The sequence below is a fragment of the Haliaeetus albicilla genome, chromosome 17 (genome assembly GCF_947461875.1).
Source record: "Haliaeetus albicilla chromosome 17, bHalAlb1.1, whole genome shotgun sequence".
Lineage (NCBI taxonomy): Eukaryota > Metazoa > Chordata > Aves > Accipitriformes > Accipitridae > Haliaeetus > Haliaeetus albicilla.
The window spans coordinates 20,045,342-20,069,779 of record NC_091499.1 but is presented as its reverse complement, the minus strand read 5'-3'; the positions used below and the strand labels follow the sequence as shown (position 1 = coordinate 20,069,779).

Here is a 24,438-nt window from a genome sequence, read left to right as displayed (position 1 = left end):
GCAACTGGGGATAAATGTGAACAAGTGGTTGGGTGCTTTCAACTCCACACAAGTACAAAGAACAAAAAGGGGAAAAAAAAGTAAATCAGCACTGCCTCAGGTTTGTCAGTATAGAAATCTCTCAAATGATACTGCTAAAATAGCACAAGTTGTAAAATACCATATGCAAAGCATGTCTGAAAGGTAAGTATTTGGAGCTACACTGCAAAACCCTTTAAATGTTTAATTAACTACAAGAACCTTCATACATACTTGATTAGATTTATAAAAAGACTTTCTTCTCTCAAAAATAACAAAAATAAGTACTGTAATCAGATAATGAAGTTTTGAATATATGTAACTCAGGATAGCTTTGGGTTAAACTGCTCTGGCTCTTTGTTTTCTCAAATGTTAGGAGAATCGATTATTCAGAAAATTTATGCATCTTCTTCCCTGGTAAATATGGAACTAAAAAAACCTTTGAAAATAAAGAGCCCCCTCGGGAAAGCAAGTTCACAGAGGTGTTAAGAAAAGCCCTACTCCCTCTAGCTAGAGCACGACAGGTTGCTCTGTCCTTTTACTTCTGGACTTTTGTTCACGTCAGTGCATTGCCTCGCACAGCCCCGCATCACCCTGCTGTAGGGTGAGCGTGTCAGCCTCCCGCAGGACCTCAGAGCCGGCCACCGGCAAGCACACGAGGTTCTCCACACTTACTACTTAAAAGATATTATTGCTCGTGTTCCAGTTATTGAGAGATAGCTTCTGTAGCACCGGGAGGTGCACTTTTAATATGCTGTGATTTTTTGCATATTAACAACTTCTGTCTCCTTCCATCAATAAATTCTCTCTCCCCCGAGACACGAAGTGATCACCGGAACAAACGCATGGCTAGTAGGCTGAAGGGCTTCTGTATTGACACTGTACCAACACTTTTAACTATACTCTCGGTGAGGCATACGCTCGTTCTGAAACGAAATAACTGAAGATTGTGTATGAACAGGTGCACTAGTCACCTAACGAAGGCAACCCCGAAGGCACGTTATCCCCCTTCTGAAGAAACGTGCTGCTGGGGTGAGCGGGTGAAAGAGCAGAAAACTGCCTTTTTACTGACTCCAGAGCAACAGTTCCAGACAGTTTAACCCGAGGCAGCGGTCCCCACGGAGACGGCTTTCTCTGCGCGTCCCAAAACCCGCGTGCCCGTCCCAGCCCCGCCGCCGGGCTGCAGCCCCAGCCGGCTCTGAGCCGCCCCAGCCCGCCGGCCGCCCCCGAGGGCTCGCCGCCGCCGCCGCCTCCTTCTCTCGCCCGCCCCTTCGACGCCTTCGGCGCCCACCGGCGGCGGGGGAGCCCCGCGGCGGGACCGGCTGCCGGGGAGAGAGGGGGGGAGCGCGGCCGCAGGAGGGGAGCGGCGGGACGGGCGGCAGCTCCCGCCGCCTCGGCTGCCCCGGGCTCGGCCGGCTCGGCTCGGCTCGGCTCGGCTCGGCGCGGGGCGGCCCCGCCGCCCGCAGCCCCCCGGGACCGGCGGGAGGCGCCTGCGCGCTGCGGCCGCTCGGCGCCGGCCCCGGAGCTGGCGCCGCCCGCAGCCTCCCGCCGGCTGCTGCCTATTTTAGTCACGGCGGCGGAGCGGAGCGGCAGCCCGAGCCCGTCCCCGTCCCGTCTGGGCGCTGGCCGGGAAACTTTTCCGACGGCGCGGGCAGGGGGCCGGGGCAGGTAAGGGGCGCGGGCGGGCCGGGGGCCGGGCCGGGGCGGGCTGAAGCCCCGGCGCTGCCTCCGCCCGCCCCCCGCCGGCGCTGTCCCGTCGGGCGGAGCGTCGCCCCGCTCTGCCCGGCGGCCGAGGCGGGGGGGAGCCGCGGCGGCGGCGGCGGCGGGGGGCGGCCGTCGGGGGAGGGCTGGCGCCCCGAGGGCTCGGCGGGGTCCTGGGCGGCGTGTGGCGGGCCGGGGCGCTGCCCGCCTTGGGAGGTTCCGCGCCGGGGCGGGCCGGCCGCGGTCCCCGGAGCGGCCGAGCTCAGCCTCGGCTGGAAGTTGGAGGGCTTCGCCGTGTCCCCTCGGTGAAGGCGCGGGGCGCGCTGCCCCGCTCTTCCCCTCCCGAGGGGCCCGCCTGAAGTGAGGCTCTTCGTTACGTGTCTCGGGCTGAGGGTTTGTTTCTTAGGAAAGCGCGGTCTCTGGTTTCTCCCCGGGTGCAGCTGCTGCCCGCGCACGCAAGAGCTGACTCGGGAAGTATCTCTACTTTGCAAAACCCAACCCGGGATGCGGGGATTTCTTCCACTGACTGGGGGTTGGCGTCATAGGCTGCGGGTGTTTGAGTCTCCTCTCTCCCCATCAACGAATGGTAAGAGCAGATGAACCCTGAAATTAAGATCCGGTTTTGCATTTGCGGTTGTTTCTTTCCAAAGGCGCAACGAATGATACAAAACACTTCTTGTCCCCAAACTATAGTGGTTTTTTTCTAAACATATTTTTCCAAACTCTAATGTTTTACCACATTTTCTTCAGCTGTTCTGTAAAGCTTTGTGTGCATTTAGGCTGTCAATCACTTTATGGGCAAACATTTTATGTAGCTGATCTCTTGTAATATTGAGTCATGGACCACCTGGTAGTGTTATAAAGATGTCATTGGTGAAATCTGGCTTCCAGAACTAGGGCCTCTTGCCACTCCGTTGATTAATGGCAATATGATTGGATACATGCGAGTAAAAATGTCTTCACTGGCCACTGAAAAACAAGAATTGGTTTACAGATCTGCAGAACTGTTGCTGTTCAGGCTTTCCACAAAGTTCTGTACGGTGCCAAATTAAGAAGGTAACTTAAAATGTCAAGTTTTTAAGAAATGCCTTGCCTGCAAAATAGCAAGTACACTGCAAGTGCAGTAGTGAGGAGAGCAGATACTGAAACAGAAGGAAATGTGATGCAGGTAATTGTGAAGGCAAAGTTTGTGGCAGGAAAACTTTTTTTGATGAAAGTGAGAACAGAAAAGTTTATTAAGGATTGGAGAAAAGGGTTGTTAGCTGAAGCTACATTTAATCTCTATGTTAAGTGTGCAGGCTCTTCAGAGATGAGATTTTATTTTATCATTTTAGTGTGTTCCACTACCTTGTGAACAAACTCTGATCAGTGTCTCCAGGTGATGATTCAGTACCTGTAATTGGGCACGCTGCTGTTGTCCAAACAGAAGTCAGATATCATACAGTGAACAAAGCCTCGGTTTGTGATTATATTACGTGATGAAACTAAGAGTATTCTGGCTCTCGTAGATAGAAAACTAATGAAAGTGATGCTAAACCAGTGCCATGTGCATGCTTCTGCCTAGCTGTGTTGTGTGTGTAAAGCTGTATGACACTTGTTACAGTAAAGCAGAGAGTAGAACTGTACTTCTAACCTCAAAACCTCCAATAAAGATAAATAGTTTCAGCAGGTCCATTAGGACATCCTTGCTACCTTTCACTGTGTTTCACTCTGGTGTAGAGCTCATGGGGTACATAAATGCGGCATTTCATGACCTAGCGTGCTGTTTGAACACATGGGTCGTGACACTACTTCTCCATAATCCAGCTGTACATGCAGGGGTAGTACAATGAACCAAGCCTCTGTGTTCGTTTCTTTTTTGGGAAATGGAGTTCATGTCAGGTGGTTGGTTTCATGGCAATATATTCCTGTCCAAAGGCACTACTACACCGTACAAACTCATTTAAGCTGAATTCTGCAGAGTTCAGCTGTAGTTCATTAACACAGTTTTAAAGCACTTGTGAAATAAGCATTGTAGCTGCTTTCTCTATTATTTATTTAAAAGGTAAACAGTAGAAAAGCTTGAACTTGTGCTTCACTTTGCAGTTTCTTTTATACAACACAATAAAACAGACCCCCTGAATTATTATTTGGCCAATGCTGTTCAATATACAGGAGCCTTGCTCAAATTTACCCAAGTGCTAGCAATCCATAGTTAGTTTAAAAAAATGCCTGTCATTCCATATTCATGTTTCCTAGGGGCAAAAGACCTTAAAAAAGGAGGGAGGGGATTATTCTTAGTTTGGCAGGAATACAACATGTACTTAATGGTTCATCAGTTCTGATTCAAATTGGAAGAAAATTTTTTTTTTCATATCAGATACTGTCCAGATGATAAAATAGATAGCATCTTCAATATTGGCTTTGCAACCACAGAGGATTGCATTGTGTATTTTACAGTGATAAATGAGGAATCGTTGAAGTACTGTAAGCTGTCTATAGTAAGGTAGCCCTTAAATATTTAACGACTAAATAATAGCAACTTCACTGTATGCAGTGCTTCTAATGAACCTTAAACTATTCTGTTTTGCTGTGGGTTTTCTTTCTCTCTTGATGCCTCCCCCTGCCTGGCTTTTTTCCACTTCTTAAAAAGATTAGTAGGAATTTGAGCAAATTGTAAGTGGAATCAGGCCATCCCGGCTGCAGCCAAACAAGCTCAATGAATTGAAAGTCCCATGAAAAGGCTCTCGTTGAAGCGCCCCGCTTTGGAGAAAGCGGTTCTGCGTGGGCTGCAGCAGGGAGTCGGGAGTCGGGCCCAGCCTGGCGAGGAGGACACCCAGTCACCAGCCTCGTGCCGTTGGTGGGTCGTCCGCGTGGACCATTGACTTCAACGTAGAGATGGCACTGGGGGGGTCTCCTGGGTTAGGCAGCAGCTGACTGAAGTCAGGGGTTCTTGGTTGGGCAACTTTGAATGTGAGAGCCTCAATTCTGCCTGACCAGAACAGGGTTTTGGCCCCCAAAAGTCCCGCTTGGCTGGTGGTTATATCTCGGAGCTGCCCTGAAGGCAGCGAAGCACCACTGATGGTTGGACGTGCCCCAGCTGCTTGTTTTGTAGGTCTGAGCGTTTCCAGAAAGATCTCTCTCCGAGAAGGTATCACTTCATATGGACGCTCCGGGGTGGGGGTCCAGTTCAGCAGTTGCAGCCTGCGCCGCCCCAGACTGTACTGGAAGGACTGGAAAGGGTGCAGTTTGACCGCTTTTCCTAAGGCCTGCGATGCTTTACCTTCCCAGTGACAGCCTGCACTCAGAGCGCTGATGGAGGGTGTGAGACATAGGGATGGGCCGTCAGTGAGACCCAGGATGCCTTCCTCAGCCCAAGGGAGTGCAAATCCATCTTCCTTCCTCCCATGAGGGTGCCCCGAGTGACTCATTTTGACTCACGTGGGTGGGTCACTTGCTGCCCTTCTTGTTGAAGCTGTGAAATTGTGCAGAAAGGAGACTGAAGGAGGGAGAACTGTGCTGCATTTGCTCTTCATTCTGCGATGGGGACACTCACCCGGGGAGCAGGATCCTGAGGTGAGCTCGGCTGCCAGGGTTGCATGCATGTTTCATGTTAAGGCATTCACTGATAAAACATCCCTTTCTTTGAAGAACATTGGCAGGAAGGGATGCTGGCTCCACATGGATGAAGGTTTCTTCTGGAAGGTTTATATGAGGGATAATTTCAGAGATACACCTGTCTTAGTGTTTTCTCTTGTCTAAAGTAGCTGCTTAGTTGAGATGGGCTTCTAGATCTCATTGGGAAGACCAGCTATGTAACTTTCTAGGTATATACAACTTTTTTATATTAAGTAACTTAAGACAAAAGTCTTAAAGAAGACATCACTGCAATCATCTAATCTGATTTCCTGTAGAACAAAAAATAGAATTGTAGTAAATCAATTAATTTTTTAATAATAGCATACCCAGATTTATTTTAGGTACCAGACAGCATCTTGACTTCCTTAATTCCCAGCAAAGGAAATCTTTCAAGCCATCCCATTAATTAATTACCCTTGCCATGTATGCTTGTGTATCTTTGTAATCTGAATATGTCTAGTTTTATAGTGACTGATTATCTTGATACCCTTGTCTTTGGGACTGGGTAGTCTTTTTCTTCCTCATCCTCCTTCCACCTTCCTGAATAGGTGTTATGGACTGTGATGAAGCTACTGTGGCCTTCTCTATATTGTGCAGGCTGCATTTTTTGGGGGAAAACCATGTATTTTCCAGTATTGTAATTACTGCTTTCTCTAGGATATAGTCTCAAGAAGTTTAAGGTAGGCTAGCTTGTGTTGTTAGTTACTGTCTTAATTGCTGCATGCATGTTTTGAGCCTGGAATGGGTTCAGGGAGTTTATCACTGAAAGTAGCTCGCTTATCTGCCCATACTCGCCTATAGGCACATAGCCGTACCTCGCTGTAGGTGCATAGCTCCTCCATGCACTGAGTTAGACACTGCATTGCAATTAAGAGTTTGGTTGTCTCGGTCCCTTTGGGTATCTAACCCCAAGTGAACAACTGCAGAAGGAAAGTAGCTTGAGCAAAGTGCGCTGCATAAACAACCATTGAGAGCAACAGGTGTCAGCAGGGGGGCAGAGAGAGGATTTCAGAGACGTAGGGGCAATGCAAGGAAGGGGTACATTAATCGACGTATGCATTTACATTGCATGTTAGAGGAAGTACTTGCCAGAATTAAGGAGCAGCTTCTTTTTATACATCTAAATGATGGCCAGACCAGATGTAACGTGCCAGCCTAGATGGGGTGCTCAGAGCTCATCCCTCTGGAAGTGGGGGACATCAAGGCCAGGAGGGTCCCCCTTGGCTGGAGGGACCACTTGGTTCCCAGCAGTGTTGCTGGAGTAGCTTTGCTGACTGCCAAGTCAGGCTGTGGCCACTAGCTCGTGTATAAACATCTACACTGTAGGTGGCTAAAACCAGTGAGATAAATCCTGCTAAATCCGGCATAATCTCATTTTGTACATGAAAGCATATACACTGTAAAGGAAAATCTTCCCTATTGCTTCCAAAGGTGGAGCAAACAGTTCATCCAGGCTGGTTACACAATCAGCATGTACGGCTCTACGACCTGTTAACATGTACAGTGTGAAAGTGCTGAGGGCTTTCTGACTGAATACTTGGGATAAGACAACTAAAGAATGGAGTATTCAAACTCCTGATAGCTTTACTTTTGACTTGATTAAGAAGAGCAAAGAGAGAACTGCTGTTGGCCTCAGGTCTTTTAGGGTTTATTTTTTGCAGAAATTATTGTGATCCAGACACAGTAACTAACACTCAAAGCTTCTCAGAGTTGAATTGAGTCATTAGTGACAAAAATGGGGTAAAGTACTCAGTTCTCAAGCAAATAAAAAATGTACATAATTGGTAATTCTTTGTGGGAATACTACAGTGTATGGGGGAAATGCCCATTTTGGGAGGGGGAGGTTGTACTGTGTGCATTTATCTTACAATATAAATTCATTCTGTTTTGACTGTTTTAGTATACTGCTTATATGAAGTTTTAAGTTGCTGGCAGGTATTTATTTTGGAGAGTATAAGTGAAATACTCCATTTACTGCTTTGAAGCTCCAGCAAACTCATTGATTTTGACACTTCTAATGACAGCTTAGTCCTTTCAGCAATGCTGCTGTTTGTTTTAAAGAAGTCTATCCTGCTATATATTGCTCACATCTCTAGTATGGACTGATTTTTTTTTTCTCCCAGCACTTTATCTGCTGCTGCTGGAGAGGGTGGGATGTGTGGTGGGGCAAAACACTCAGAAGCATCTCAGTAATTCAGCCTGTGTTGGCAGGGCACGTCTCCTTCCTGAGCTGGGAGAAGACCTCTTCCAGGCACCTCTGGCTCCAGCAGCCTACAGATGTCAATGTTGTGCTATTCTGAATACCGTAGTCATGTAGCAGAGACTGTGCTTGTGCATGGTTCTCCTTCTTCTCCGTAGGCAGGGTACAGAGGAGAAAGTATTCAACGTTTACTTGGGGAAGATACAGTTCTTCAGGCTTATAATCCAAGGTACCTGCTTTAAATGCAGTTTCCTGCTGAAGCTTGCCTAAGCAGCACCGCCAAATGAACCTGTAGCGATCAGTGCTCACTGCAGCCAGGACATCAAACAAGGCCGTGTCAGTTGGCACGTTCCATGTCCTGGTGGCTAAGAATGCCGAGGCGTGTCAGTGAAGGGCTGGTGTCCCCTTCGGGTGCTTGCAAACTTGGTGATGCCGTGCTACTGGGGGCACTTTGTAGACTGGTCCTCAGTGGAGGATGACTCACAGTTACCACAGCTGTTTGGTTTTTTGGTTTGGGGGATTTTTCACCCCCCACCCCCACTTTCATTAGATGAATGGTTTAATTAGAGTGACTGTTCTGAAGCCCTCAAGAGTTTAAATTTTGGACTTGTAGGAACTATAAAGAAAAATGTAAAAGGCCTTATCTAGCACTAAATACCAATCAAAATTAGAAATTTTACTATACTTAGGCCCATACATACTATTGTCTCTGCTCTATTTAATACTTCATAAAAAAAAAAAATACTACCAAAAATGTTTAGCTCCCAAATCTTAGCCTGATTTCGTGACTAAAAAGAAGTGAATCCTCTCTCTCTGCCTGCAGTTCACTGGCAGCAAGCATGCCTGCACTTCACCGTAGCCCTGAGAAACCAGCTCCATTTAGTACTAGGCTTCGTCAGTGTTTCCAGCGGGTTTGTTTTTGCCTGCACACTTCGTGTAGCTCAGGAGAGTGTCATGTTGGTGAGGCTGTATTCTGTGCTAGCGCTGGCCTCCCTCTTTTACCCGTCCTCTTGCCTGGATGGAGGGAGGCCCTCTGCAGCCTGGGTGATGCTGTGGCACAGTAGAAGTTCTCATAGTTCTGAAATAACTGGGAGTTTTGCATACAGTCGTTTTGGAAGACAGGTCCCATTCCAAAAATAAACAGTTCATAACACAGGACAGTTTTTCCAGGCCTTGGGTTTTGTGTACGATGACCCTCTATCTGTGTCCTAGTGGTGTGCTGTTCTTTCCAAATTATTTTGACCCGTCTTGTCATGAATAGATGTTTTACAGCAATGCTATAAGCTGTAGTGTGGGCAGACTGTGAATGCTATAAGCGAATTGGAAATTGAACATAAATTTTGTGAAATTATTGCAGCGTCATGTCAAATTATTGCAATGCGTGACTTTGCATGACAAAAAGACATTGGTGATGGAAGCAGATTACAGTATGGATCTATGGTGGTTTTGCTTGTGGTATGCATACAGCTTCCCACGTAACTTCTCAGTCATGGTTCCATTCAAAACACTGAATTTTTTGTAGAAATTAAGGTCTTCATGAGAACTGCTCAGAGCAAAACATTGGCAATAGAGTAGAAGTATTAACAATAATCCAAAATCACTGTTATCAATTATTCTATTTAAAAAAAAACCCCAAACAATCAAACATAAAACTTCTGCTGCCAGTTTTTGACTGTGCAGTGGAAGTGCTGACTGGATTCGGAACACAAGGTCTGGGAACCGTGTGTTCCAGTTTTATTTTCTTTTGGTTCAGAAATCTTAACCCCTTGATTGTAGAAGTACCACCTAAAATTCCTCGTGTTCTTACCACGCCTGGGTAACTTCTTTGTAGCTGACGCAGTTCTCATCTCCCATTCTACAAGGGCTAAATCCTGCATCTGGGGGGAACCCTGTACCAGAAAAGAGTTTTTGGGTAAAGAGACAAAGAGAAAAGCTTAGAGTTACAAATTATGTAATTCTTGTAATGCTGCTTCTTCCACTGTAGTAGGATATCAAACATTTTAATCTGGAGAAGTTCTGTGCTCTTTAGCTGTGGTATCTTTATGCGTCAGTGACTTCCTTATTTCCACTGCCAGAGAGGGAGAGCTCTCCTCCTGACCTTTTCTTCTGAACTCTGCCACTCAGTTGTTTAGGATTTTATGTCTTTATTTAGCATTAGTGTTTTTGAATCATGGAATTAATGCTGGGCCTTGTATAAACTTAAAAGAAGTAAAGCTGTAGCAGCTAGGAAATGGGGTATGACTTTGCTTTATTAATTTCTTTGACCTGTCACTGTAAAAAAAAACAAAACAAAACCATTGAAAGCCCTGCTGAATGATGTTGGATGCTTCACTGCACCAGCAGTACTTTTTAAGTATTGACTTCTGTGGCTCTTGAAAAAAAAAAAAATTTTAAAAAGCTAACTTTGATATTCTAGAGAATCTAATAATTTAGATAGCAAGGTATTTCTTAGCTTCCCTGCTGTTTTACCAGGAAAAGAACCAGACAGTTAAAGGCTTGGGTGAGTTTCAATCCTGATTACACTGCTGATAGACTCTGGCTTTGCAATTTTTACCATGTCTAATCTCACATTGAAGCATGTATTTTTACTTTAAATGACAGACATAGAAAACTGGTTTTGATTTTTTTAAATTTATTGGGGGGGGGGGGCGTGCTTTTCAGATGTGTATATCATGTGGAAACAAATATCATATTTAACATTTTACAGTGTTGAACAATAATTTTATGTGGTCTGTGGCATGAAATTATACAAGGTAGAACTTCAGATGTTATAAAATTGCTTTGTAAATGCTCTTTCAGAAGTATTTTGCAGGAGTACTTACTTCATGTTCTAATAACATAATCTGTATAAAGCTGCCTTTAAGCTTTGTAGTCTTCCTTATACATGACAGCTTTTTGCCTGTCATCCTTGGAGTAGAAAAGACCATCCCCCATGATACTTGGGTTTCCCTTATTGTGGTGTTTGGGTATTTAGTTTGTTTTCTCTGAGGACAGAGAGCAGCCTTGCTCAGCTCATTAATGAGACTGGTTTGACTGAAATCCAGAGTGAGATGGAGGAGCTGAACAAGGAGCAATAGTCACTGTGACTTCTTGTCCAAGAGCTAGGGAGGGCATTAAACGAGACTCGCAGGCAGCAGGTTCAGGACCAATAAATGCAACTATCTGCTCAGCATTAGGCTGTGGAAGGGCTTGTCACAGGATGTTGTGGATGCGATGTATGGGTTTACATGGGTTCAGTGGCAACTCAACAGTTGCTACAGGGTTCATAGATACAGAAGCGTGATCTTCGATTGAATGAATATTAAGGTTTGATCCTGGAATCACAGGGCTACAAGGGAGATTGGAAGATTGTAATGCAGTCCATGGTTTTAGACAATAAAAACTTTGATAAAGTTTAATTCATGAAAATAATTCGATAAGTAATTCATCTTTTCTTCACTTGTCCAGATCAGATGAAGCTACAGATGACATGGCCAAAGTCAAAACAGTGCATGAACTGATGAGAAACAGCATTGCCTTCTGAGAACATTAGCTTCCTAGTTGCTGGGAATCCTAAGTGTGACTTTACGACCAAAAGAGACCCTGACATAATGTGATCATTGAGCGGAGTTTTCAAGAATGGAAAAGCAAAGGACCCCGCTAGCTGCATCTCATAAATAAAAGTTTCCAAGATTCAGCTGAATCAAAGAATTATTCCAGCCATGGGAGAAAATGCAAGTTTTTGGGAGAGCTTGATATATGCACATCCTACATGTACCACCTGGAAGCAAGAGGCAGAGGGATCTATCTACCACCTAGCCAGTATTCTCTTTGTTGTGGGCTTCATGGGTGGAAGTGGATTCTTTGGGCTTCTCTATGTCTTCAGCTTGCTTGGATTGGGCTTTCTCTGCTCTTCTGTTTGGGCTTGGCTGGATGTCTGTGCCGCTGATATATTCTCCTGGAATTTTATACTGTTTGCTATATGCTTCGTCCAGTTCATTTACGTTACCTACCAAGTTCGGAGTGTTTCCTTTGACAGAGAATTCCAGGAACTCTACAGCGCTCTCTTCCAGCCTCTGGGAATTTCCTTGACTGTCTACAGGAAGATTGTCTTGTGCTGCGATGCAGAAGTGGTTACCCTGGAGAAGGAGCACTGTTACGCCATGCAGGGCAAAACACCTATTGATAAACTGTCCTTGCTTGTGTCAGGCAGGTTTGTATCGGTTTGTTCAGACTTACTGCAAATATCTTTATTTTTTCCTCCTTCTCGAAAACAAAAGCAAAAAAAAAATTGCCTGATTTGTATATTGTTTGTTCATTTTCCAGTGCAACAGATTAAATATTAATGCAAGTAATATAAATATTAAAAGGCTAAATACACTTGTCTAGGACAGCACTAGCATAAAAACACTAAGCACAAAATCTGTAATAGCATAAAGAAAAGGATTTTAAGTCATTCTTTTCCAGACCACTGTATTGTAGCACCTAACAGGTTAGGCAGATAAAGGGAACAAACGTGTGCTTCAGTCTTCAGGCTATGGTTTGCTATCCATCTACTGCCTAGCTGATGAAGAAAGCATCTTTCTTATTTTTCTTTGCTAGTATCATCTGAAACAGGACAAAAAGGTAGTTATGAAACTGAATATAGTGAGAAAAACTCTATTAACAGAGATCTTGACTTTGATACCATTTGTATTTAGTTGCTTTCTGTGAGGTGGGAGAAGAGAGGGAGTAAGGGAGAGCAGAAGGCCTAAAAGCGCCCTTCCATTACAAGAGGACATAGTTGAGCCCTATCAAGATTTGCAGAACTGAGTCTACAGTTATTGTATACTGTGATCAGTAGTTAGACTCTGAGGCAACAAATCCACCTGCTTGTACTCCCTGCTTGCTGGAGACCCTTCTGGCAACCTTGCTGATGCTTTCCTGAAGGAAAATACTGGCTCTCATACTGTATACAAAGTGGTATACAGTACTGGACCAGCACAAGAGTAGGTGGGATACCCAGAGATGATGGCCATGGTCTGTCTTTGATGGGATGCTTTGTAGGTGCATTTTGACAGCCTACTGCATGGACAGATGGAATTTGTAGGCACTGAAGAGGTCAAAGACCAATGCATGTAACACCATTTGCCTCCTTCACTTGAAAGCCATGGGACATACTTCTAGGTTTGGCAAATAGACATTTTAGAGGGAACAAACTGGCAAAAGCAGGGAGTAGGAAGCAGGAGTTCCCCACAGTGTGTGTTGGGTAGGGCTCTCTCAATGTTTAACAGGATTACATGGCCACAGAACTGTCTCTGGAGCCAGGAGAACAGCATGGAGGTATGGGTTCTCTGTGTGAATGCTGTGGCCTTCTGCAGATGCCAAAGAAAAATTTTCTTTCTACTTTTTAAATCATATTTAAGTCTAAAGACACACAAGCGGAAACGTGGGATTAAACCTCATGTGCTAAAAGAAAAAAGCAAGCTATAGGAGTCCTCTTTTGCACCAAGATTAATTCTTCTTACAAAATCAGAAGCAGCAGCCCTATACTGCATGAAGAAGGGTAGCAGGAACTCCCTGCATGATTACTAACTGGCTGGGCATGTAGAAGGATGGACACCTCTCCTTCAGCATGACTATGACCAAAAGCAAACTCCACGTGGTACTTTCTAGACAGCTGCCAAGAATGCTCTGAACCAGGGCGTCACTAAAGGACAACTACCTAAAATCTGTATGTTTCATTGCAAGTAGTCCTAAATTAGCTGGCCTTTTCATGACAAAGCTTGCACATCACTGCACGGACCTGCCCCAGAGAGAATAATGTGACTTGAATAAGGCCTGGAAAGATTTCCATTTCAGTTGCACGATTGTCTTGTGTTCTCTTTCAACTGTCCTGATCAAGTTGTGTTTAAAAATATAGCTAGGATACTGTTGGCCAGTGATTGCTTTTTCATGCTCTCAAATCTATATTTAAACTCCTCACATAGTAGAAATAACACATTCTTGTTGCAGTTGTTGTTGCTGCTGTACAGGTAGTACTAACAAATTAACACATCTTATCTTGGTAGGATCAGAGTGACAGTTGATGGGGAGTTTCTGCATTATATTTTTCCTCTTCAATTTCTGGATTCTCCTGAATGGGATTCACTGAGGCCCACAGAAGAGGGAATTTTCCAGGTAAAAGTGGAGAGGTTTTTTTTGAATACTACAGAAAACTGTTCAAGTCCTACTTGGTTTAGAAGTAAGTTCATTTAGGTGTGGGTCTTGTTTGTGAAATTATACAAACAAGTGGCATTCCATTAATTTGGGGAGGGAATTCCTCTTTACCCGCTGGACTGGTTATGCGGTTTGTATCTTCTTTCTGTTTGCATCTTGTTGTTACAACAGATGGGGTTTTTCTTAAAGCTAATCTGGGTCGTAGACTCTGTTTGCGTTCTTTGGCTGTGCTAAAATCCAGCCCTGAGAAACCAGGTTTGCAGGAGGTGGGTCGAAGTTGATGGTGAAGAGGGTTCCCTATGGGAGGTGAACCGGAGAGCGCGGGTCTGGGGAGAGGAGTGCCCGTGGGTACGGCTCGGCGTGGGGGGACAGCGTGGGACGCGGTGTCCATCAGGGCGGCCCCCCGTCATCCGCGAGTCCTCCCACTGCTGTCGCTCGACTGACGCGCTAGCCCCTGCCTGTGTGGGATCTGATGCCTCACGTCACGAGGGCAAGTGGCATTTGTCAAGAGCTTTCTTTAGACCGGCCTTGCCAGCTGGGGCTGCCAAGAGCGAAGCAGGGAGCGCAGGGCCGCGGCCCGGCCGTCCTGGCGGGGGCTGCCCTTCAGCGCGGGCGTCCTGGCGCTGGGGCCGGCAAGACGCGGTCACTCGGTCCGTTCCCCGTCAGCCTTCTCCCTGGTCTCTTGCATACAGTAGACCTCGCAGAGCTCTCTGGCCGGATTAAATGGCTTTAATTGCAGTAGGTGCAAAGAGGTGAAGCGTATGTTACAGGCACAGCCTGCGTGCCTGCTGAGAGAGGGGGCTGCTTTCTGAGCAAGGGCAGCAGCAGCAATACCACTGCCTTATCGCCTAGCTAATTGTAATTTTCTCTTCTGTAGGTAACACTTACAGCAGAGACAGATTGTCGGTACGTGGCCTGGAGGAGAAAGAAGCTGTATCTGCTGTTTGCAAAACACCGTTTCATCTCCCGCCTGTTCTCAATTTTAATTGGGAGCGACATTGCTGAAAAACTGTATGCCTTGAATGACAGAGTGCACGTGGGGAAGGGCTTTAGGTATGACATTCGGTTACCGAACTTCTACCACGTCTCACTGGCAGAGACCCCTCCGGTGCAGCCCTCCCACCACCTACAGAGAGGGTCCCCCCGGCGCAAGCCCACCGGGGTTACAAACTGTGGCTCCTTCAGCACACAGTCCTAGGAAGGAAAACTCTGCTGCAGCCGTTCCCCGAAGTGGTGAAGGGAAATGTGAAGTGGTGAAGCAGAAGAGCAGAAGGATGAAGCAGAATGAGACCCAGTCAAGCCAAATTTGACTGACAAGTGCCATTTACTTTCATTGGAATAGCTTGAATTCTTCCTCTCTCTAGAGCCAGCGGGTTGGCTTCTGCATTTTGACTGTTTGTACAATATGTTTCATTTCTGTTGATTCTTTCATTGATCTTCATCTCCTTACTTTTGGAGGAAGACGGATCGTAACAGGCTGAAGTTTTATTGTAATTGTGGTGGCCTCTGTGTTGTGTTTTTAAAAAAAACAGACCCACAATATTTGTAATTATACTTTCTCAAAATTATTTGCCATAACAAAGTATAGTCAGTATAGTCAATGAAGACAAGTAATTTGTCTTCAAAATATGGCGACTTGCTTGTAACATTCATATTTATGCCACGTGAACATTGTCTCAATTAACGTGAAGAATATTGTAGAAAAAGACTAAGAGACCGGTTGTATTGGGTTTGTTTTTTAAAGAAATGACAGGTTTTGAAGTGCACAGCAAGGTTATTAAAAAAACAAACAAAAGAAAACAACAAATTCTGTCCCATGAGCAATTGGTTTCTCTCTGTCCTAAAGAAGCATTATGTGAAAACAAACAAATGTAATTGCTGGCATTAGAAAAGTAAAGCAGTTGTTAACTGCTGCAAATACAGCTTAGGGAAATGATCGTGTAGTGTTTCTGATAGAATATGATGCTATAGGACCTAGGCTTCCACAGTGTCAGTTCCATTCGTGACACGTACAGTAAATACTGTCAATCAATCAACTGCCAAACCATTGGAGTTTGTTTACAATATTCTTTTTAGCCAGGTTTGTCAGGAAGAAACTAAGAAATGGCCACAGCAATAAATACGAATTTTAACCAAAACATTCTTGTTCAGCTTCCAGAGTCACTTTTCTGTGCCTGTGAAATTCTTGATTTAAAAGGTATTCTCTCCCTAATTCTGTGGTGTTTTAATGGCATAAGGGAGCACCAGCTCATGCTTCGGTAGGAGAGAGTTGGTTTCAACCCTTGAGGTCACTGTGCCTTTGGGGAGAAGTATCTGAATGTCTTTGCTAACTCACCTTCCTGCTGCTATGCCTGATGCCTACCAGTAATCAAAAAATAAGAAGCATTACTATTTTATGAGACTGTATTGCTGCTTGATATATCTGGAGGTAGATCACATTTTTAATATTTTAAAATTGCTGGACTGTTTAGTAGGACAACCATTGTGTGTTTGTGGTTTTGCAGGTATACATATGAGTTTAGATCTTGGGAGTTGTTGCTGGAGGACTTAAAATAATGATACAACCTCATGCTTGAAAGGTAGTCATGCAGTGTGTATAGGAAAGCTATTAGAAGTGAACCTGTTTGAAGGACCTTCAGTGTAGAGCAGATAACATATGAGTTTTGCCTTTAGCTTTCTGTCCCTTTTCTCAGAGAGGAAAATCTGTCAAACGTAAATACCATAGCATGCAATGTGATAATCCCCAAATCCCTCTAATAACCCTTCCACACAATGTATTCTGTATGTATTACTTAATGTGCGAAGTCCCTTAGTCACAAAGCTACTTTGTCTTGGTCAAAAGAGAATTGAAAAAATGCAAACAAAGAATTCATTGACAGCTATTAAAAGACCAGCCCAGAAAATAACTAAGGCACAAAGTGCTGGAGGCTGGCTGTGTGTAGTAAGGACGTACGGCTGTGTGCATCCTCTTGTATACGACTCACGGTTAAGGGACAGGATAGCAGGCTACCTGACCCCTTAGTATGACACAGCACAGGTATTCTCATGTGCTTAGTATCATGTCTTATTTGTTGGTGCTGCCTGGTGCCTGAGGTGGGTAAGAAGTGTGTCATCTCTCCTGGATGTTGTCACTTAGGCTGTGCCTCGTGATCCCCGCTCTGCTTCACCTGGCCAAGCTGCTCTGAAAACCTTATGCTGGTTTTTAACAGGTGATTTAAAAATAGTCCCTTGTCTCTTATTGTGATAAAATAACAAGAATTTAAAATTTTTCGTGTTATAACATGTGTTGGACCAATATGAAGTTTATACTTAATGTTTTATGTGTTAACAATCTACAAACATAAAAAGATTATAGTCTAGAAACATAAAAGAGATATTATTCTAGACTTAAGTGTAATATAAATCATCAATTAATGCTGTCTTTGTTTTCTTGAATATATGGGCTTGCCCCATATATTCAAGAAAACTTGCCTTAACTTAAATAGGGTCGGCATTTAATAAAGTGGTATGATCATCTTCACCTTCAAAATATGACCAAGGAGCCTTGCTCCCCCAATTTCTGTATCAAACTTATGTCGTCCATTTAAACTATAGCATACTGCTTAAAAAGATACCTGCTCTGGAGTGATGGGTGCTTCATTACATATTTTGGTAATTTTTTTCTTCATCGTGATTGGCGTGTGCCTTGGTTTCAGCCTGGTTTCCAACCACAATCCTCTGTGATGCTGTTCTCTGCTGGAATCAGTTTCTATCGGAAATCTCTGCTAGGACATATCTGAGTCAATATCTGAGCATGCTCTTAGCTAATCTTGTTTAGCTTTTGCTACTGTGCTTTTTGGGCTTTGAGTCACTCTTTAAAAATTGTTTCCAGTTTTCCAGCATCTGTTTGAGTCATGACTAGCAGAACACTTCAGCTGTAGAATTCAAGGCATGTATATCTACAATAATACAAGTACACACAAAAGGACTGGAAGCGAGACAGCAAGCCCAATCCACCTCTGTTTTTTTTAATCTTGACAGCACTTCTAAAATGTACTGTAAAATATGCTCTGGTATGTGACTCATAAACCAATGTTTTAGGAGAGCTGTGTAATCTACCTAAGTAAAGACATACTCAGACTGATGTCAGCAAAATAATACAAGCTTTTGTGATACCATATACACCCAGTCATTAGAGACTTGGGGTTGTTCAGCCTGGAGAAGAGAAGGTTCCAGAGAGACCTTATTGCAGCCTTTCGATACTTAAAGGGGGTTTATAAGAAAGGTGGGGACAAGCTTTTTAGCAGGGTCTGTTGCGATATGACAAGGGGTAATGGTTTTAAACTAAAAGAGGGTGGATTCAGACTAGATATAAAGAAGAAATTTTTTACAATGAGGGTGGTGAAGCACTGGCACAGGTCGCCCAGAGAGGTGGCAGATGCCCCATCCCTGGAAACATTCAAGGTCAGGTTGGACGGGCTCTGAGCAACCTGATCTAGTTGAAGGTGTCCCTGCTTATGCAGGGTGGTTGGACTAGATGACCCTTAAAGGTCCCTTCCAACCCAAACCATTCTATGATTCTATGATTATTTATAGGTTAGTAAAAGTTTGGAGCTAGATGAAGCTCTGACTTGAGCATCATCCAATTTATGCCTATGTTATTACTCAGGAATAACTGTCAGAGGTGGTTGGGCTCCTTCATAACTGGTTTAAGTGAATGCATAATTTGAGTCCATGCTGCTTTGTGAATTGAGGACACTATCAATCCTTTTCTTGATCTGCAGTGATTCCCCTTTACTCACATTTTAAACAGTTCCATAATCATCTATGGGGTTATGTCTATGTTTGTATACTGTTATAGGTGAGAGTGGCAGAATCTGGTGCATGTGATAATTTGCTAATTCATCAGCATCAGTTGATCTTCCAGAGTTTTTATAATTGTGAACATCATGCTGGAATCGCCCTTACAGCCTGCAAAAGGGTTCAAATTTACTGCGCAAGCTAAAAATATACATAGCCTAGGACAGTCGCGGGGGGGGGGGGAGAAGAAAACAGAGCACTCAACTTTTTACAAGTTTTATCCAGGAGAGGTTTATTTTAAATTGGGCTTGTGGCAAACTAATTTATTGGATGCAGCAGTGTATTATGACAGCTTCAAAGTGAGTCTTGCCTCTTTAGGGGCACGGGCCTGACCCTGCGATTGTTTCATTAGGTAGTATTTTCTTAACTAGTAGTAGTGCAAGTACAGGTAACAGATTCTAAGCAATGTTTTTAATCCGTCATGCAATTCCATGCAAAACTACAGAATAACCAGAGAGAATGTATCCTGATGTACTATTATAACTAATAATGCTATGCAAGGCCAATTGTATGTGCTTAACGAAAAAGATTATTTTATACAGTTGCCTCTGATAACAAAGGCTGGACTTGGTTACTGAGGAGGGCCATCCTGGTCCTAAATTTTCAAGAATTAATTGCCCTGCAACAACCCAGCAAATGTGATGGTGGTTAAAAGAAAATCAGTAATGGAAAGAGTGATGGCAAGCTAGATATGTGACCTCCGCTAGGATAAAGCTGGGAAAGCTGAATACATGCCTCGATGAAATTGTGTAGTTTTGCCACACCACAAAAAAAGGCATATGCTTGCAGTAATTAAATAATATGTTGATGCTACATTTCCAGCAAAAAAGTGCTCTACAGTTTTAGATTATTTTATATGATAAATATAAGATGTATTTGGATTCAAGATACATGAAAAACTAAAATACAATGTTGTACTGCTCGTATAAACAGGTCTTGCAAACCATGTGTTAAAAATGAACCAAATTCATAGCTATTTAGATAGAAGAAAACTTTTTAAATGGAAAAGGAAAAAAATTAATATCTATTTGCTGAATTCAGACATTAACAGACTAAATATTTTTTCTTTTTATTACTGTAATAATTGAATGCATGTTCTTCTGCCCCAAAGTGTTACTGTATAAGAGGTATTTTTTACAGCACAACAAAATAAATACCTTACTAAGATGGTTTGTTAATCCCTCTTGAAATTACTTACTTTGATTACATTAGTACGCATAAAAATATAATAGGTTCAGGGGTCCCAAGGGAAAGCACCCTTTTTTTTCTGTTTGTCTAATTCATGTTAATTTTCCTTTCTTGTAGATTTTTGTGTTCCTTCGGTTTCTGCTTACTCTAACTCTACTTCTGTGTGAATCAAAAGAGTTAATTGAACTTAACATGTAAATCAAGCCACCTCATGCTGATGAATCAAACTGTGTAGGTGGAGCTTCATCAGTAGGAGTGTGTAGGAGAAACGCAGCAGAAGCATGTCATCTGTGAGCCCCAGGATTTGGGGTCACGTCCCAAACTATGGCTTGCAAAGCCCTTCTCGAGGGTAGCTTTGCAGGTGGTTCTGCCAGCAGAGGGTTTGGACCCAAATCATTGCTCTACAAGCCACAACTGTTGTTAAACGTTGTCATGGACTAGGAAAAAGATGGTACATTCCCAAAAGCTTGTGGGAGCAGAAGGATTTAATAGCAGTTATTCTTCTGCTGTGGATTCCTAGGCAACTTTATTTGGTTGTCAGTTCCACCACAGCTCCTAATTTCAGAGGTCTGCGGTGTATTGTGGGGACTGGACTATCTCCCTACTTCAGTGTGGTTTTGAAGATAAATGATGATAAAAGATAGATTATTAAGAACTCAGGCAGTAAAGTCATATAAATAAACAACTGCAATAAAATAATGGTGGTAAATAACTGTTTTAGCAGTGAATCCCATAGTTTTCGTTGTATCCACTAGTAACTCTCCATCCAAACTTGTCTAAAGCCTGGGGGATATAATAATTTTCTGCGAGTAAGGTACATTAGGCTGAGAAAGACACTGAAGCCAAAAATTCCATTTCATGGACAAATGCTCGAACTATGTCATTGTATAGAACTGGGCAGCACCATCCCCTTCTGTAGCAACCGCATGTCATAGGAGAGCATTAAAGCACCTGAGATCTGTCAAAGGAGGTGACCAGGTCCCTGTCCCTGGGCAGGGATTCCGGCTGGATGATCCCGAGTAGCTGGCAGCCTGCTGGAGCCAGGGCTCAGTGGGGCTGAGGTACACATCTCTGTTTAGCGTTTCCCATGTGTAGGTTTTAGGGACTCCTAAGAAACGTAAGGACAATCTAGATACCTAGTGCTGGGTTTGGACTTCCAGGGGCCAACTGTGGGACATGGCTACAAGGGTGGGACACTGGCAGGTAAGCTATGGGATGAGTTTAAAACATGTGAGGTGTGACCCTGTATCTTCCCATATGCGTTCTCTTATACTGGGGTAAGCAAAAAATAACTTATTCTGTAAGAAAAGTGAGGCAAGCCAGTTCGCGTCTGCCAGGATGCACAAGGATGAGTATCAGCAGTTCCTATAAAACAGCCATTGTGCTGGAAATCCTTACTGTGCTTTGTTCATCTGACTTGTTCATGTTAAAACCTTTAAAACTTTTACTGAATCCAGTTGTAGCAGCTATTCTATCTTACTAAGAGATTCAGCTTAGATAAAATATTTTGAATGCTTATTTTGAATACGAAGCAAAACTGTCCTGTTTTCATTTACAGAAAGGTCGGGTCCTCTCAGATGATATTTCAGAGCAGATCTCCATAGTGAGGTGAATGGGAGTACTTCTTAAAAACCAGTCATACAGCCAGCATCATGCTCTGTTTTTTACTGGGACTCCATTTTCTTGTTCAGGTACTGCTTTTCAAAAACATAATGTCCTTTCAGTATATATATTCATTACTTAAAGAATTAACGAGTAAGTATTAGTAGGAAAAAAATACAATAAATACTGGTATTCTGAAATCAGATATGGAACATAAAACATTTTTATATTGGTTTTGATTTTACAAATTATTAGTACTTTTTTCTTTACCATAGTCATTGCCATTTTAGTTCTGAAACTGCTTTATACAGTGGTATATGTACTTAAGCTAATACTACACACAAAAGCAATAATCACATATATCTGTATGTTTATTGCAGTCTGTATCCCTGTTTTTAACCCTATATAGTAGGGTCTTGTTGGTTGCTTTTTTCTTTACAGAACAAAGAAGTATAATAAACATTACTCAGAAAACTGGTCTTATTTATTCATTGAAATTAGAGGAAAATATATCTTTTTTAATTCTGTCTTTGCCTTTATTCTCAAAGATCACGGTAGCAAGAAGCAATTGCAGTGTACTATAACTCGGCACATATTTTGATAGTCATTTATGATATGCACAGCTGAAGTCAGGCATCTGGATGTACAAAGCAGCATAGATGGGGTGCACAGTAAATGTGGACCAGACACTCCTTAGCTATTGTTTGATGCTGACTCTTCTGAAATGGTAGAGGAGGCAGCTAATCCAGAAATTGGGTGCTTATTATCTCCTTGAGGTCTATGCTCAAAACAAGGAGTATTTCAAAGTGTCTTATTTAGGACTGCTAATCTGATCAAGTGCATAAAATGCTCCTGCTTGATACTTGGGCTACATCAACACGTTTCTGTGCATTTGGACCAAACTTGCGCATTCCTGGTTTGCTTTTTGCTCTTGAACTTTTGTTGCTGGCCTTTCTTTTGCCTTACTTTCTTCTCCAGTATGTTCTTTCGTGTGATTATCCATTTTCTCCCCCTCTTGCTCTCTTCTTTCTGTGTCTTTTTGCAAAGAAAAAATTAACTTTAAAAAAGCTACCTCATGCACATTCACAGTTCTGAGCTAACCTCTTTACATTTTCTTCCCCCTCAGTATGTGGAGTATTTTCACTCTCAAATCCTACGTGCTTTCTCTGTTGCTTGTTTAAAGAATCCCGTAGACTCATCTGCTGCCTCCCCCCACTTCCTCTTTGTTGTCCTTCCTCAAGTTTTTAAGTTATGTTTTTTGGGGGGGGGGGCGGGGGGGGAGTTCTGTCTGTCCTTCTGGATATGTTAAACACTTGTTATTTAGTTCCTTTTTTATCTTGAAAGAAAATTATAAATCCTTACCAAAAATTTAAAAAATTCCTAGAAAATGGTAGTTTTTAGTGATCTAATATGCAAGGTCCTGGAGATTCAAGCCTAGCTTTTGCTTCTCAGAAACAGCCACTGGTGAATATTAAAATGCACAGCTAAGAAGGACTAATATTGCAACAAAACATTAATTGCCATTGTATCAACACCCAAAAGCATGCACATATTTATACCCTGACAGTATTTGCAATTCCTTTGGTTTATACAGACAGTCACACAGGCTTACATAAATTCACAAAGATCTCTGCAGAGAGAACATTGTAAACTGCGGTTGAGATGGATTTACTTCAGGATTAGCACAGACATCTTTGCGTGATCATTTTGAACTTTCTTTGTGCATGGAAGTTGTCCAAGAAGGGAACAGAAAAATCACAGCCAGTTCAACCAGCACTGCCAAATCTGCTGTTAACGGGGACCCGTAAGAAATGGGCTGTCACCCAGTGAGGGGACAGATGCAATGCAAAAGCACTGTTTTATTACTTGTCTTCCAGTTATGTGTGAAGTAAGAGCTGCCTCACATTAACCAAGAGCAACATATCGATAGCAACTTGAGTCCTGGACAAGTGATGTGGTCAAAACCTGTCTCTGGTATTCCTCTGATTCCAGAAGGACGCAGACCCACTGGGGACAGGTTCCCTGTCATTGCCCACCACCATTAGCAAGCTGCCCCGGCAGGGCAGTGACCCGTGCACCATGACCCCAGCCTTAGGAAATCCAAGTGGTTTTATAGCAGCTCTCCTTTTTGTGGGGGGGAACCATGTAATTTAGGTAGAGCTAAAATAAGTGGAGCAGGCGCTGTCAGCAACAGTCTCAGAAAAATCACTTGCGAGCCGCTCATAGGCTTGCATATATTCATAGAAATTGTTCACTAAGCAATTTCAAATAATGAACATACAAATTAAATTGTCAGCAGGAGACTGCTCACGCATAATTCAGGAACAGGGATAACTGCTAAGTGTGATTGAATAAATTGTTTACTGTGCACAGTTTAGATAACTTCAACAGCAAACAGTTTTGCTCTGCCGTTATACCTCAGGATCGTGTACCCTTTGATAAACACCTATGACGACCAGTGCATTTGTTAAAACCTGGATACTTTGACAGATCATTTTAGAAGAAAGTTGGCTCTAAGTTTGCAACAATCAATTACTATACTATCAGTCAGACATGTGGAAGCCCTGGGACATTATATTTTGTATCTCAGATTCAGACAAAAAGATAGCCCTTCTAGTATAAACAAGAGATGCCCTTCCTGCAGATGTGGCATGGGAAAAATTGCCTGACTATACATCAGAAAGTGGCTGTTGGAGGGTCTGAGGTAAAAATACACCAGAATGCACAGGCTCCTCTTAAATAAACCTCCAGAATATTAAAGAGCTGAGAGAGTATTTATCATTCACAATCTCTTCCATACAAACTTCCTTCTAATAAAACATAATTCTTGAGGATGCTTTCAGGCTAAGCCCAAATAAATAATTTTTCTGTGGAACATACGTGTAATTTTTCAGTTATATTGCACATAATTTCAGCATCTGGGATGAGATTTATCTCACTGAAATGTGGCACTTCTGAACTATGCCAGCGTATTTCATCCCACTCCAGACAGTTGTCAAACACACAGAGGATTAATTACTTTCTAAACCAGCCCCCTTGCATTGTCTATAGAGGGAGTTTAAAAGATTAGAGTAGGCATCTTTTAGCCTGTAGAT

General features: G+C 43.2%; 1 protein-coding gene across 1 annotated transcript; it reads left to right on the top strand.

Moving 5' to 3' along the window:
• Positions 1-1,828: 1,828 nt before the first annotated feature.
• POPDC3 (popeye domain cAMP effector 3) lies at positions 1,829-21,817 on the top strand. Its single transcript, XM_069804954.1, has 4 exons — positions 1,829-2,305; positions 10,985-11,729; positions 13,567-13,675; positions 14,592-21,817. The coding sequence occupies exons 2-4, from the start codon at positions 11,239-11,241 to the stop codon at positions 14,910-14,912; spliced, it is 921 nt and encodes a 306-aa protein (XP_069661055.1). The 5' UTR covers positions 1,829-2,305; positions 10,985-11,238; the 3' UTR covers positions 14,913-21,817.
• The last annotated feature ends 2,621 nt before the right edge of the window (positions 21,818-24,438 follow it).